At 46.6% G+C, this 16,631-nt stretch overlaps 1 protein-coding gene across 3 annotated transcripts in view; it reads right to left on the bottom strand.

Moving 5' to 3' along the window:
• The window catches only part of PPID (peptidylprolyl isomerase D), a 29,375-nt gene extending 27,294 nt beyond the window's left edge, over nt 1–2,081 (bottom strand). For all 3 annotated transcript variants that reach the window (XR_003093954.1, XM_006023160.3, XM_006023159.3), the window contains exon 1: nt 1,950–2,081. Coding sequence is in view for 2 of the 3 variants with exons in the window: in XM_006023160.3 (XP_006023222.1) it covers nt 1,950–2,034 (85 nt within the window). In the remaining variant the exon portion in view is untranslated. The remainder of the gene's footprint in view (nt 1–1,949) is intronic.
• Nucleotides 2,082–16,631: the final 14,550 nt, after the last annotated feature.

Consider the following 16,631-nt stretch of genomic DNA (forward strand, 5'->3'; position numbering starts at 1 on the left):
CACTGGTGCTAATAGCAACTATTAGAAGCCTGGAAAATGAATTCTAGTCAGTTCCATAGCTGCTAATGACATGATCTTGACAACGCTGTGTATTTAACAAGCATTCAATCTGAGTAAGTACATATGTATTGTGGGTGAGTGCATAGCCTGTTTTCAGTATCAAAGATACACATTTAAATGGAGTACACTGTGTTCGTGTAGCTTAAGATACAGAGTAAGCAATTTCCCTTTACACAAATCTACTATGATAAATGTATGTTTTTACTTAGCAAATTAGTTAATCTACAGCTGGTCAATGAATCCTTAAAACATTCACTTTTTCATAAGGTGGCTTCTCAGATCTTCTGTTTTCTCATCAGCCTGACAGTCAGTTTTTCAGCTCTCAAGTAACTGCCTAAGATACTGTCATTCTACTGAAAACAACAGGTAAGAGTAGTAAATCTAATAGTGAAGCAAAAACAAATTAGTGTTTGTAAATAAGTGACTACCATTTGGTAAGATAGCATTTAATAAACTCTTCTCTAAGCTTCCTGTTTTGAATAATGCAATTAATAGTTAGCTAGGCAATTACAACGCAAGTGAAATGGCTCAACTAATTTTTTTTAAAGGTATGCATTTTTTTTCTGGAATAACTTTGTGGTTTATTCCTTGACACCAGGAACTGCTTTAACATGTGGCTAGGTCACAACTTAGGACAGGATCAACTGGTTAATTGCACCTTACATGTAATGTGTGCCAGGAGCCTAACACACAGGTTGGATAGTTTTGGGGGATCTTCCTGCAGTGGTAACTAACTAGCGATCCTGAGACTTGCCACTGGATCTGTAACTTGTCTTTTCCACACCCTCCCCAAACAGACCCCCCTAGGAAACAAGTCCCCCTCTGCACCCACAGGCAATACATGTGCTATCCTGTAGCCCCAGCTTCACCTTCTATATATTATACAATCAATGGGTGAATGGTGCAGTATATTCAGACCAGCCACATGGGCAAAGTATTTATCACCCACTTTAAAATAAAGGGGTCTCCAGCTCCAGAGAGAACCAGCCACCTGGAACATCAGTGCTTGAAAACAGGGAACAACTCTACAGCTGGTTACTACCCAGCTTTCATGTGAAGGCGCAGCAGGGCAGCATAAGGCAGGACATGGTGCAGGCAGGTTTTATAGCCCTTTCTCCACTGAGCGGGTGGGTCAGTGATGGGGATGCAGCGGGGCAGGGGGTGGTGCTAGGTCACACCCCACACAGGGTGCACCCAGCCCAGCCTTGCCCCTGGTGTTTGAGCCAAGTTGAGCTGGTGTGGGGGGCAGCCCAATAGGCACGCAGGGCGCTCCTTTGGGCTCCTAAAGTACCGAAGAGAGCCGAGCCAGGCCAGGCCAGGCTCCTCTGTCCTAAGCACGGCCACACATTGGGATCCCCAGTGCCCCCTCCTGGGGATCGGAGCCGGTGCTTCACTGCTGGGGGAAGGGCTCCAGCCGCAGCTCGCCTCGCTCCGCCCCGCGCGGACAGCGGGAACCCGGCCCCTGTAAGCGGGCTCCACGCGGGGCGAGGCGGGCCGGCCGGCACGGTCCATTCCCATCCAGAACGTTCCACTCCACCCGCCCCCCCCAAACGTCTGCTCCTCCGGGAACGTTCCATTCCCCACTAGGGTTTGCTACCCCTTCGCGCCCAGGAACGTCCCAGTCCCCTTCTGAGGTTCACAACCCTCCGTCCCGGAACGTTCCATTCCCCACTAGGGGCTCGCGACTCCCCTCGCCCGGCCCCGGAACGTTCCATTCCCCACTAGGGGTTCCTGACCCCGCCCGGAACGTTCCATGCCCCACTAGGGGCTCGCTACCCCTGTGCCCAAGAACGTGCTCTCCCCGCCGGGGCTCGCGCCCCCCCGGTGGGCCGGGAACGTTCCGTTCCGGGGCGGGCGACCCCAGTGTCCCGTCCCGTCCCCGCCCGCACCTCGCTCGCCCCCGACGTCGACATCGAAGAAGGCCCGCGGGTTGCTGGGGCTGGCGGACTTGGGGTCCGGGCACGGGTGAGTCATAGCACAGGCGGAGGCCGGGCGCTGCGGCTCCTCCCCCGCTCGGCCGCGTGCGCTGACTTCCGCCGCGGGAGGGACTGGGCCCGCCCCCGACATCCCCGCTACTAAAGCTGGAGATGCGAGTGGTGCCCGCCTCGTCGCTGCCGCTCCCAGACCCGCACAAGCTTGGGGGGCGCAGTGCCTAGCTTCTCTGTAAGGCTGCACAGCCCCTCTGTGCCTTGCCTTGCACCAGCGGCCGTGGAGGTCGTGTGCCTGCTGCACGACGCACTCAGTTCGTTCCTGTGCCAGGGTGACACCGTTCCTTGAGTAAATCCAATATCTTTTATGAGACTTCCAAAAGATATCCGATTTACCCAAAGAGCCTTGTCTGCCTACGGCCTCCTTAGACCAGACCAGCTATAACATATACCCCTGTGCCAGGGGAAGGCGTTTTGCCTTTTGGTGGCACTCTGTGTCTGAAGAAAGCATTGCACCCTGGTGCTCTTGATTTCATCTGCCAGCAGGGTCCATGAGAACAGATCTTTATTTTTAATGTTCTGTGTTCCAAGCCAAATCAATTCCAAATCCATGAGTCAGTCCAGAACCATAAGTGGCCCTACTAGCAGCAAACATCCTCCGCCCCCAGCGGGGGCTTCAGATGTTTCCAAATTTTTTGGCGGGCATCCTACGTGCAGGCTCAAGCCTGGAGGCTTGGGGTTCAGCTGCCCTGGAAGTTTTGCTTGCCCTAGCTGTATGGCTGCAGGAACAAGCTAGGGAGGAGTCTCCCATTTCCATAAAGTGGGCATAAAGCCAAGATCTTTCCACTCCAGAAGCTAAGTGGGAGATTAACTATACATTACCTTCACAGTTCCTACCCCCATGCCAGGAGAGTAGTTGTCCTCGGCTGCAACTAGGAAAGCTGCCTTGGTTGTCACGGTGTTTCCCCTGCCAGGTAAGTATAGGAACTACGCTTGATCTGAGCCAAAAGGCAGAGAAATGTGTTGTATGTAAAAGGCAGAAGTTTCCACCACCCTTCCTCCTCCCCAGCACACAGACCAAACTAGGCCTATATTTAAGTATGACCAAAGTAAGTGACCAGGAGGAGTCACCTTGGCAAGTTATATCTAGATGTCATACAATCACAGAGAAGCAGGGGTGGAAGGGACCCCAGAGGTCTTCTAGTCCAGTGTTTCTCAACCTGTGGGTTGTGACCCAAATGTGGGTCGCAGGAATATATGAAAGGGTGGCAAAAAAGCTTTAAAAATGGATTCTCTTTTAAAGGTGGCAAAAGTGAGAAACCATGGCTTTTCCCTTGTAGGCTGGCAGAGTTCCAGCCTGCAAGGGGCTGCTTGGGGCCCCCTCCTGCCCCATACCCCACACACTGGGGGGTTGGGGCCTGGGGGTAGGGAGAGTGAGGGCCACTGGGTCAGGACTGGCCATTGATGTTTACAAATAGGTCCTGGTACAAAAAAGTTTGAGAACCATTGTAGTGCAACCCACTGCCTGAGGCAGGATCATCCCTATTCCAACAAAACATAGTCTAAATCAGTGCTTCCCAAACTTTTCCTCAGCATGACCCCATTTATGACCCCATTTTCTCAGTATGGCCCCTCACTCCCAACTCCCCACTTCTGTGACCCTATCTGCTGATGTTGTGACCCCATTTGGGGTCGCAACCCACAGTCTGGGAACTGCTGATCTAAATTCTACGTGAGACTACCTTCAACCATGACACAACATAAACCTACCCTAACCTGCCACAGGTAAAGCAGGGGAACCACGGCAGCCAATGTCCTGCTTCTATAAGTACAGACAGTCAAAAAACCCAAGGCTAATTGATTCAGTCTCGTAGGTTAGTCTAAACTGCATAGATTGAACCCATAGGCAAGTGACCAGACATTCCCTTTTGATTCCAGAAATGCAGCCACATGCCTGCAGTGGCCCAGGTCAGAAGCTATCACAGACCTCCCTGCTCCACAAGAGCAGACACCTTGAACCAAGGCTAACCCGCCCACACTGTGGGGGGTGGGGGTTTGCGGGGCGGTGCAAAACATCCTGGAATGCTGAGGGACTGTGAGTTAACTTGACTGGAGGGGATCTAGCGCAGAAGTTTGCTAAACCAATTTGACCTAAATCAGTCATGTCTGATACTACATCCATGCAGGTTTATCTTAAACCAGTTTCAGCCATTTCAAAAGCCATTTATGTACACTGAATTTCTTTTGTGTTATAGATTCGAACCAGCTTCCAATCACTTATAATGTTGTAAATATATGATCAAGAGATTCTGGGTACAGGGCCACACCCCGCACTATGGAAGAAAGCAAAAAAACCCACAATCTGACCATGGGATAGAATTCCTTCCTGACCCCAAATATGGTGATTGGTCTGACTTTGGCTTAAAAACACCTTAGCATGTGTAGCAGAAAAGATGAGAGGTGAAAGGGGTGTGGCGGGGAGGCAACCAGCGAAGCCCAGAAGCATGGGTAATACATAGGGATAGCTACTCCTAGATCATCCCTGACAGTGGCTGTCCAACCTCTTCTTGAACACCTCCAGTGATGTGACCTTCTTGAACACCTCCAGTCCACAACTTCCCTAGACAGTCTGCTGTTCTAACGGTGAAGAAATTGTTCCAAATATTCAATCCAAACTTACTTTGCTGCAACTTCAGGCCATTGGTCTGTGTCTGCCTCTGCAGCAAGAGAGAAAAGGTGCTTTCCCTTTTCTTCATGGTAGCCCTTCAAGTATTTGAAGTCTGCTGTCATGTCCGTGCTCCTCTCCAATTAACAGAGCTATAGTTGAAGCTCTGGGAGAAGATTCTTTCTCCAGATTGGGTAACTTCTTGGAATTTGAATGTAAAGACCCTAAGTTTCCAGTAAACAATAGTCAGGAGACTTTTTAAATGTGTGGAATCATGCTAGTGGTCCCCTGGTTGCAGGGCAGCATGAAAAGTTTCTGGCTATCCCATGCACTTGGGCTTTGCTGGTTGCCACATGGGGGCAGAAAGGAATTTTTTGTCCTGTTGCTACAGGACAAACTTGACTGGAGGGCTACAGGACAAACTTGCTTCCACCTTCCTTAGAAGCATTGGGTTTGGCCACAAAAAAGGCTGGGAATGTTGACTAGAATGTAGTGATGTTCCTGCTGGGACTTAAAAAAACTAGAGCAGAGGTGTCAAACTCATCTGGTTCTGCAATGAATGGCACAGGACCAGGCCTATAGAGCAGATTGGGCACATGGAACTCCTCCCACACTACATGCTGGATCCAGCACCCACTCTGGCCAGTCCAGGACACAAGCTGCACATAGAACCCCTTCCAGCCAGTCCAGGGTGGGTGACATCTAGCGCAGATCCTAAATCAGCTGAAGCAGGCACTGTGCAGCACAGTCCGAGACCAAGCAGAGCAGGCACTGAATCTGGCATGTGGAAGGACCCAAGGACTTCTCCCCTCTGCATTCTGTATCCAGCACTGGCATACAGCACCCACTCTGGGATTTGGGCTGCACGTAACACCCATCCTGGAAAGGCTAGAGCAGGGACTATGTGATTCATATCATGAATGCTGCATGCCCCTATCTGCCAGAACTCATACCACCTGACTGGAGTGTGGCATGGGCAGAAATGGCCTTTGCCAAAGCCCTGGGGATCCAACTGTGGCACAGTGTAGGCAGCATTCCCTCTCCACCAGAGTTCTAGGTGCCCCATTGTAGCATAGCACAATGGGAGAACTCCAGTGCTGAATGCTGCCAGAGACACAGCTGCACGCCAGATCCAAAGTCTCCATGGGTTGTGGGTTGGTGATCCCTGACCTATACCCTAGTAAGTTCATATTACTGTACTGCTGTGAAGTCCCACTGTATTAGGTGCTGTAAAGTCATATAGAAGAAGACAGTTCCTATCCTGAAGAGCTTAACATCTAAATAAATGAGATAGAAAAATGGTGCCAGGAAGGAAGTCTTATTGTCCCAGTGTTTAAAAATAGTGAATTGAGTAACAGATAAGAAACAACCAAGCTCCTACAAGAAGACGACGTTTGGGATATAAACCCACATGTTCCAAGGCTCCAGATTGCATAATTCCCACTTAAAACATCCGGTTATAGTCATTAACACATAGCAGAACAGGGCTGAATCATATCATGATCAAATGAATATATAAAATTCTACATGGAATTTAGGTGTAATTTTTTTCAAAAATACAAATATTATAAGGTCAAATAAACTCTGCATTTCCAAATTCGAGTTATTGGCCTCTCTCAGCCTTATTTTAACTTAAGATGTATCTACATTTCTTATCTTTATTAATTAGCTAAGTTAATAAATAAAGGTTTATAAAACATTTTCAAAGTTGAAGTGATTGTTCCATGCTTAATTTCAAATGCTACCTTTCTGCTTATCTAGCTGTAGGTGCCCTATTCACCTCTTACTAAGTCAATCAGAATCTTTCCACCAGACAATCAGTTTTCAATGTTGAGAAAAACCTGCCATGCCACTATCCACAATGCCACATTCCTTCCTATCTTATGCAGGTGTAACTCTCCCATCTCACCAGCCATGTAAGTCCAGACATATTAAGGTCTACAGAAGCTCTGTTCTACCCTCAAAATCAGTCAAAATGGGATCTCTCATGCAGATCTTATACATCAGACCAATTAAAAATCAGTTTCTTGGGTTTTTTGCTCCGCTACCCTCCCTGACATACTAAACTGTGCTTGGGATGAGTGTGTGTATATGTCCAGAAAATCACTATTAATAAAATCTCAATAATTCTATACATATAAAGGGCTTGGTCTGTCTGTCTGTCTGTAATGCTCTTGGAGCACTCTGATTGCTTGTCTTGGCAGCCAATAACAATGATTACTGAAACAACCAATCAGAGTGCTCTGCACAGAGCGCTCCACGGAGCGCCGCCATGTCGGTGGGGACAGAGGAAATGGAGCGGAGGGTGCTGGCCTCACCCCTGACCCTGCTCATTGGAGGTGGCAGCGGCACAAGGTGCTGGTGGAGGGGGACAGAGGGGACAGCGGGGCAAGCTTCTCCAACCCCCCGCCGACTGCTGCTCCTGGGAGGCAGCAGCTGCATGGGGTGGTGGGTGGCAGCGCTCTGTCCCTGCCTACCACCCCTCCCCATCATTCTTGATGGGCAATTCACTAGTGCTAACTATAGAGTCACATGTTTGAAAGCCAAGTGAGACCATTATGATTTTTTAATCCAACCTCTGATATAGTTCATCAGAATGGGAGTGGCCGTGATAGAACTGATGAGTGTGAGGCTAGGATGGGAAGCATGAAACAAGGCAGTAAAAGGAGCAAAAAAGATACACAGGACCCTCTGCATCTTTTCTGCCCATATTTTCCCCCTTGGACAAACTCCTTTCCCTGTTCCCAGCTCCTTCAAAACCCCAACACATTAAGAGGGAGATCAAGAGTATGGTGGGCATCCATGCATGTTCTTTCAGTACAACACATCCAGCAGCTAAAACTTCTCTCACCAGATGTCTCCAAAAGCCAGCACTGCCCTCTCGTAAAGCAGGCAAGTTTCTGCTCCAGCAAACTGGAAATATTATTGTACTAAATCTTCCAATGTGACAGCAAAAACAAGCTCTTTCTGGGGAACATAAGAGATGGTCATAATTACTTAAAAGGGATTTAACCTGGGCATTTGGGTTGCTTATTATTACATAGGATTTTGTTGTTGTTGTTGTTTTTGTTTCTTTTTCTTTTATTTGAGTTAATTAGAAAGGAAAAGCATTTTAATATCAGCCAACACATCCCAAAAAAGGATCAAATGCGATACTTCCTGTCTCACAGCTTTCCAGCAATAAACCTGACTGAAACATGATACTGTGACTGAATTTTTCATGCTAGATAGACAATCTTATATAAGAACAGAATTTCCTAGAGTGCACAGTTAAGAATTTGAAGCAAATGTAAAAACTTATCTACTCTTCAGAGTCATTTGCATTAAATAAAAAATAATGTTAAAAGAAAAAATAATGTTAACAATTTGTACAGAATGTATAAAATCACAACTACCTAAAACTTAATATTCAAATGCTAGTAATACACAGTGATTTTAATTAATGAAAGAACACCATGACTAGGGATCTAACAAATTCAAAGTGGAAGTGGAGTGAGCGGCATTTCCTTTAATCTTACAGGTTTGCCCGTGTTTTCCTCCACTGATGATTGATGGAGGGGCTGCGCTTGCAGCTCACTTCTGATTGGCAAGGAGGTGAAAACTGCAGTTTTAAATATGGTGCTGTTTTTGCCTACCCCCACTGATTGGCTGAGGAGCCCCAGCGGCCCTGATACTTGTTGCTGATTGGCGGGGAGGCAAAAAGCACGCCATGTATAAAACCATGGTTTTCACTTCCCTGCCAATCAGGAGGGAGCAGTGGGGCTCCTCTTCCAATCAATGGTGGGGGAGGGGCATGTAGAGGAACATGAAAGTTTAAAGGAGATGTTGTACACCCCACTTCTGCGTTGAATTTGGTTAGGTCCCTAACAATGACCTAGATATTAACTACATTTCATTATAATCATGGCTTGTAAGACAGAGAAGGCTGGGATACAACGTACAAAATATCTGAACTCAGGAACAACCCTCTCATTTTATCTTTTTTCCCACAGTTCTTTGATCATGATATAATTGTTACAGACTGGGATTTTGGTTTTTGAGTTATAAATTGATTCTTGTTTTATTTTTTTCCTGTGGACCTGTATTTGACACTGGGCATTAAAATTTAAGCTTTAACATTTTGACTCTACAGCCCAACAAAGCAGATAAGTACATGCTTAACTTTTTGATTATGAATCCAGGAGTAACAGGACTCGTATTGATTTTTTATTAATATTTTAGGAATAACACAATTAATCATGTGTTTTAGTGGGGGGGTTTTCATCATTCTAGCATCTTGCAGGTGATGAATAAATAAGTAAGGTATCACTTGAACCCAAGCAGTAGAAAACCACAAAGATCTGTATAGAGCTCAGAATTGAAGAGCTTCCGTTGTCTACAATTGTGCCTTCTGAGTTCTGGCAGACAAAGTTCTTTGGATAAATGTGATATCTTTTATTAGACCAACTAAGTAATTGGGAAAATTGTTCTCTGCAAGCTTTCAGGCACAAACACCCTTCTTCAGGCATAGAGAGTCTGCTGTTGTTTTGTGTTCTCCTAGATGAAATAGAAGTCAATATGCAAAATACAGGTCTGTGAAAATGCGAATGTGTGACAGTGGGGAATCAGAGGCAGCAATATGAGCTAATAGGTGAGAGACAGGTAGGCATGGGGAGAAATGGGGGAATGTTGACCTGGTGATAGAATGTAGAGAAGCTATTGGATAGCAGGAATTGTACTATATTATACTATAAATCCAATGTCTATATTTAGTCCATGACTTCTTTGCATCCGGTAGATTTACAAAGTGAAGTTTGTAGGCCTGTCTATGAAAGATGCTTTGTAAATTCCCTTTGAGGATTAGAACTGAGAGATTGGAGAGAGAGTGGTTGTTTTGTGAGACGTGTGCACCACAGGTAATTGGGTATTTTTGTCTTTGATAGATTTTTGGTGTGTATTCATTTTGGTACACAGTTGTTGTTTGGTCTCTCTCTTACCTGTTTTCCATCAGAACATTTAGTGCACTGGATGAGTGTGACAGGGGACCATCCTGAGGCTGACCTCTGCATCAGCCTACCCACCTATCTCACCTACCATGCCTTGTTAGTAAATAATTAATGTTTTTTATTAAGTGGAAGGCTGCCCTTCATGCATCCAGCTATACCAAACAGTACATACATGCTCTGACTTCCCCTACACATGTCCCACACCTCACAGGTGTTTCTACCATTGTCAACTCCATACACCCTTGATATTGAACCCTCTGGCTCCTGTCTGTCTGCAACATGCAGGCACCGAGTTCCCCGGTGACTGGCTTTCTGTGCCTCTCTCCTGGGCACCTGGTTCTGCACCCCCTCTAGCACTCTGGGCTCTACCAAATCATATTCTCTCTCAGCACTGATGAGGCCTCCAACCTCCTTCAAGCCTCATCCCAATCCTGTGGGGCAAACATGAACACAAACACAAGCCCCTAGGTTATAATTTAAATGCTAACAAGAACAACTATGCTATCCCCCTTTAAAGGAACAAGTTTCCACTCAGAATAACACACCCCTATCCAGGTACCTGGGAGATTGCCTGTAGGCATATAGCACCTAGATAGCAGAGCAGGTAGTAGCAAGGAAAGCTAGGCAGCAAGCACTAGGCTTCAAGTAGTTTCAGCAGACAGGAATTCCTTTCCTGCCCACTACTAGAGAGAATGTGTCTGCTAGCTATAGCCTGGGCTTATATATCCCAGAACCCTGCCTCCTGCCTGCCAGGTGATGTTGGCAGTATGGCCAATTATTACCTTAGGCTGTTACCCCAGCACCTACAGCTGGTGAGCTGTTTGGTCTGCAGAGCTCCCTGGCCAGGCTTCTTCAGCCTTAAGGAGCAGGCATGTCTTAGTGTCCTGCTACAATGAGATATATTAAATTTCTGGAGGTGTAGGTATAAGATCCAGGAATGCTGATGGTTCTGTAGTTGGGTGTAGTTATTGTGGGGGTGGTGGAAATGTGTTGGCAGGTTTTGCATTTGTTGTCCCAGCATGGTCTGGATCATTTGGTGTGCTTTGGGCCGTAGGAAGCTTGCTTCTGGTGATGAGATTGGTGAAGTTCAGTCCTTGTTTAAAGGCTAGGATGGGTGATTCTGGAAAGATCTGTTTAAGAATTGGGTCTTAATTGAAAAGATCTCTTTACGAATTGGGTCTTCTTCTAGTATGGGTTGTAATTGTTTGAGGATTTTCCATGTAGTTTCCAGGGAAGCGTGGTATGTTATAACTAATGCTGTGTGATTCATGGGGGTTCTGAGCCTTTCTGGAATTCTGGTCTTAAAGCTATCTGTACTTCTTCCTTGACCAGCGCAGGAGCACTACCAAGAAGCAAGACCTGCCCGCTCATTTCTTTCTCTGTGTACCTCAAAGTCCATATTGCAGTCAGCTTACCGAGGGTACTATCTGACTCTCAATAGATTTAGAGAAAATGTCATTAAACTGAATTAAAATGCATCTAGAATCCAAGGCAGGGACCTTGATGCCATAAATATGTGAGGCAGTTAAAATAATTAAACTCACCTAAGCATGTTCAGGTAGAATCAGAAAGGAAGGATGTGCTAACGATTACAGGAAAGTTAGGGATGTAACCTCTACCCCTTTCAGATGCCCTTACCTCTAGAGAGAAGGAGGTTTGGCTGAGCTACAAGCAAAAATGAGATCGTCTTTTTAGCTATGCTTTGTAGCTATGTCTTTGGGGCAAGGGGTGTCTTTTATATGTCCATAAGGGAATGTAAAAATGATCCTTTGTATAAATAGGTCAATTCTTTATTATTTTGAGAGTGCCCTTGGCCACTGGCTTAGTTGGGGAAGGCAGATCTCAAGATGAAAGGTAGAGCATAGGTTAAATCAACAAGTAGCTGTGCAAGCAGCAAGTAATAAGGCCAACAGGGAATTCTGGAGGAATTTCTCCTTTGAAAATTTGGGATATTAGGATGATCTGCTAGGTTTTGGATCAGATCCCAGGCAAGGGACAAAGTCTTAAAAGTTGAAACTTTTTGAAATGTAGTATTTGTGGATGGGACCAAACCATATCCAGTGCCAGTGTTTGACCCTGAGTGTGACAGAGGCTTGTATGTATATGTGATCTTTTGGAGAGCTGGACAACATGCATATATAATGGTATCAAAGGACTGTAATGCTTACCTGCTAAAGCCACACATCTTTTTATCCTCTAATTCTACTAAACTATTCAAGATTTGGATTACAGTACAACCTTTGTGTCAGCTCTTAATAACAGAATGCTAAAGAACAAGAGCTTTAGCACAAGTATTGTTAATGCATCTGATTCATTCTGCTAAGATAATTACTTCAGGTGATTATGCTCCTTTAAAGATTATTCTACTTTTAACAGGATGTGTTTTTATGGCAGTAAAGATGGTGAAGCTGCACTTCTATATCATGGCAACATCTTGAGACAGGGGGTGGGAAACTTGCTGCAGCAACAGCACAAGTTATATAACACTCCATTCATTCAAGGATGAGTAAGCTTGTTTTCAAGGGGTGCACAGTCCCCAGCTCTGTGCTGCTGTCAGTTTATCTGGCTGCTTGCAAAGTAAAATACAATCTGAAGCAGTGATCGTGCTTTTTTTTTCATTCTTCTTAAGGATCCATTCAAATTTACTGTGCAAAATAATAAAAAAATAGAAATACCAGATTGTAGATATTACCTAACTTTAATGATTTTCAAGCAGTAAGAAAAATCTTATTTTACTATATCCAAAATGTGCTATGGGCTTTGCAGAATAAATAAAAAGACATGGCCCTCTGTTTAAAAAAAAAAAAAAAAGTTCCTGAAGCATATATTACTTACTATACCGCACAATTAGGTCAACTTTTATAAACTTACCTCTAGATATTCAATATGTTTGCTGTGTTAACCTGTGTGTTAAGCTCCTAGATTTCTTTGCAGCCTTTTCAAACTTGGTTTCAGTTCTGAAGAATTTAGGAACCTTACATAGCTGAAATTAAAATAACATACTCAGAATTTAGAAGGGGTAGGCAGTCACAAGCTCTAATCCAAAGAGAACTGAAACTTTGATCTGGTTCCAGATTGAGGGATGTATGTTGGCAGGCTCGCCTCCTTCCCTTCCTGTCCTGGGTGCTCCTAAACTTTGCAGCCAGAGAACTAACTCTTATGAAACTTCAGCTCTCCAGAGTTGCAGCCTCTAATTATCCAAGTTTCCAATGATCCGAAAGTTGTGTATGTACCAAAGCTTTTTGATAGTCCATAAAGATTAGCTTTTTCTGACTAAGGAGCTTCATCAGTTTGATTGCATCTCACACTAAACAGTGAGTCTGAATTCAGATAGATACTAAAGATACGTAAATTTTAATCTGTCACTTTTCTAGTCTCACAGTTGCCTCAGAAGAGAGAAGGCTTTGCAAAAAGCCCTTCTGCATCACAAAACTGTGATTACCTCTTTTGATCCTGCTTGTGTTTTGCTCTTAGGAGATTGTGAAGAATCAGACTGTCTATTCTGACTAACTCTATCTAGCTTGTGCTACTGTACAGTGGTTATGAAAATAATTCCACAGTCCTGTGCTGAAAATGCGGTTGCATTTACTCCATAGTTTATCAAAAATTGTCAGAATGGTTTTGTGAAAGGCATTCAGACTATGTATCTTGATGCCCAGCTAAGTGCATACTATTACACACAGTTTGTGTCTGAAACAGTTTTGTATCAGACATCCATTTTATATCAGGTAGATTAGCTTCCAGAGTCTTTGCAACTTTAGAAGTTGCTTGAGAATGTTATTGGCAAAGTATGGTTCATTGTTCATTTCAGGAGCCAGATAACTAACTTACAGAGGGCCAAATAGTACAATGGTAGAAGCTGTTCATATGCCCTACCACCTTGGGGTAGTATCCAAACTGGATCTGTACAGATGTGAACTAATTAGGATGGAGTTAGTGGACAAAAGAGAGCTTTTTAAAAAAAAATTGCAGAAACATATTTTTCATTCATTTCTACTAACCTTCTATGCCAGCCACAATGGCCTTCATGTTGGGCTTGTATAGCATTTCTAAAACAGAATTCTCCATCAAGGATGTGCAGAGGCCAGACCCAACAGAGCACCCTCCTTGTCCTTGGGAGGCTGCAAGTTGTGGAGCTGATGAGGGAAGAAAAGGGAGAATCACTGCATCCAAAGGAAACTTAGGTTGCAGAACAGGAATAACTTTCTCACTTTGAGGCCGTGACTAAGTCTAACCCCAGTTCCCATGCAACATAAGCCTTTGACAAGACAAAGATTTATGGGTGAGACTGTGGCATCATTCTTAGACTGTTTCCTTGATAAATAAAACAACTAGAAGGAGCAAAAACCACACGCGCAGAGTCTTAGCTGGATTCTTCAGCTGTGTCCACACAAGTGCAGACATTTGGTTCTCCAGGGACAAGTAGCAGCGGCACATCATGTAGGAGCATGAGGAACGCCTGAATGTGCTGTGTGTGGCACCACAGATGGGTCTGTGGTGCCACATACTGCACGAACGTGGTCATCTGGATGCGGCCTTCAGGGGTATAATTGCCAGATGCATAGCTCAAATGTGGCTCGATAGATCCGAAAGCACCAGACTCCTGTTGGAGTGCTCGGGGGCAAAATGGCCTGATCTGTAGTCCAAAGGTGGCTCCTTGATAGATCCGACAGCACAAGTGATTCCTGTTGGTCGATTGCAGGAACGAGGATGGGAAGGACAGCTGGATCCAAACCTCTCCAAACTTTGATGCATAGACTCGTAGAGCAGTGGGGCTGGAAGGAACTTGCAGACATCACCTAGTGCCGGAGGCAGCACCAGCCCTATGCAACCCATGGGGAATGAAACCACTGTCTAACCTCTGCCCTGACTCAGGGGAAAGGGGCCCCAGAGAATGCTCAGATCAGAACCTACCTGGACGCTCTGGAGCCCAGGACTTGCTTGGGGCTTGATGCCCTGTGAAACCCTGAATTCAGCCTAGGATTTTTACGCACTGCCATAAAAGGCCTCTTCTCCATCCATTGCTCGCATCAGTTCCCTGGTGCAGTACTTCCCAAACTTTTCCTCAGCAGGACCCCATTTCTGGCCCCATTTCTTCAGGTGCCTCCCATGACTGGCGGTGTTGTGGCGAGGCCAGCTGGGTTGTGGGGGGAGCAGTGACTGCCTGCAGAAGTCAGTGGTGGCTTTGGTGGCAGCCAATCTTGGGAGGCATGTGCCCTGCCCACACATCGCCTGTGCCACCCTTACAAACCCATCTGCTGATGCTGCGACCCCATTTGGAGTTGCAACCCACATGCAACCCTAGTGATTGAGGCTCAGCAACCTGCCCACAGGAGGGGGGGCCTCAGCAAGCCTGGTTCCCACCCGAGACTGACAGCACTTCACAGAAGCAGGACATTGGCTGTTGTGGCTCCCCTGGGGCAGGTGAGGGTATCAGGTCCCTGCTGTGTCAGGGCAGAGTTTAGATCAGGGCTCAGCAGTGTGCCAAAAACCTCCGCAACCTCAACTTGTAAGATGTCAGCATGCCAGGGGTGGAGCTGCAAGGGGCCTGATCCTTGTTGCGGCAACACAGTCCAACCCCTTCCTTGTGGTCCACCTCAAAGCACATGTGCCAAGCAAAATGCCTTCACTTGCCACACTGGTACCCATGCTGAGGGCTGCCTACCCGCCATTTAGTCCCTGTCTGTGGCCCCATCAAGTCCAGGTACCTCCTGGTCAACCTCCTCCTGGCCCTGGCCAAGCCGGCCCTGCCCTTGACTAGGAAGGAGGCTCTGGCTGGGAGGATTCCTGGGGACTGTGGGGCTGCTTTCACTCCCATCTCGGAGCAAAGTACAGGCAGTTCTCGGACTTATGACATAATTGGTTCCTGAAAACTGCGTCTTAAGTTGAAACATTGGGGATTGGTTCCTGACCAAGGCCCGATACCCTGTTTTCACTAAAAATAACCCAGAATTTTGTACTCAATCAATTATAGATGAGTAATATCGCTACATTAATGTTTTTATATCATAAATAGCTATCATATTGATTTGGAAGGACTTCTTTGAGGTGACTTTGCTGGACTTTTTGAAAGGCTCTTGGTTGGATTTTTGAAGGGTTTCATAGTAGTTTGAGGTCAGAAGGGACCTGAACAGATTATCTAGTCTGACCCCCCGCCACTGGCCGGAAGCTCACCGACGCCGCCCCCCCGCCACTGGCCGGAGCACACGCTGGGATCACACGACCCCAGACAGGTGTTCGTCCAACTTCTTTTTGAATTTACCCAAGTTACCGGTTCTTGGCTGGAGTCTTCTCAAGAGCCTTGGCTGCAGGTTTTTCTGGAGTCTTGTCTGCTTGCTTAAAGAAAATGTCCAAGGAAGTTTGGACAGATGTTCTCCAGGGAGATAAGCGATGCAGTGAACTTGTTTGCCGGCGTGGCGTCGGACCAAGCTTCTGACGTCAGAAAGTTGAAACGGGGCTTCAGTTTATAAACGGCATCACTGCAAAACATTGTAACTCGAAGTGTTTTAAGTCAAGGACTGCCGGTATCATTAGGCTGGCTCCTTGGACTCATCTGAGGGCTGGTGGGCACTGCCCCAGTGCGCCCTGCTCCGTGCCTAGATTGCCCGCAGATGCTACCGGGCAATCTAGGCAGTGGGTGGCAAGCAGTGACCACCTGCAGGCAGCACCAAAAAGGTGCAGGGGGTGCACCACCACACTCAGGGGGTGCACGTGCCCCCCCACCGCCAATTGTTTTGAACCTCAGACCAGTGCTCCCCTCCTTGTTTTTTTTCATTATTTGTCCCCTCCCAAAAAACCGTCTCCCCTTCTCCCTGCAGCCTCCCCGCCTAAGGGAGCCCAGGGCCCACGTGTTCGAAAGGGGGCCGGACAGGCCTGCCCGCGGGATGCTCGGCAGGGGGCGGGCGAGAGGCTCCCTCAGGCGGGCCGTGCACACGCCCGGCGCTGGGCAGGCGCCAGCTCGGGGCCCTGTGAGCCCTGCCCGGGGGCCGGGGC

This window comes from Alligator sinensis, unplaced genomic scaffold (assembly GCF_000455745.1).
Source record: "Alligator sinensis unplaced genomic scaffold, ASM45574v1 scaffold1223_1, whole genome shotgun sequence".
NCBI classification, from domain to species: Eukaryota; Metazoa; Chordata; order Crocodylia; family Alligatoridae; genus Alligator; species Alligator sinensis.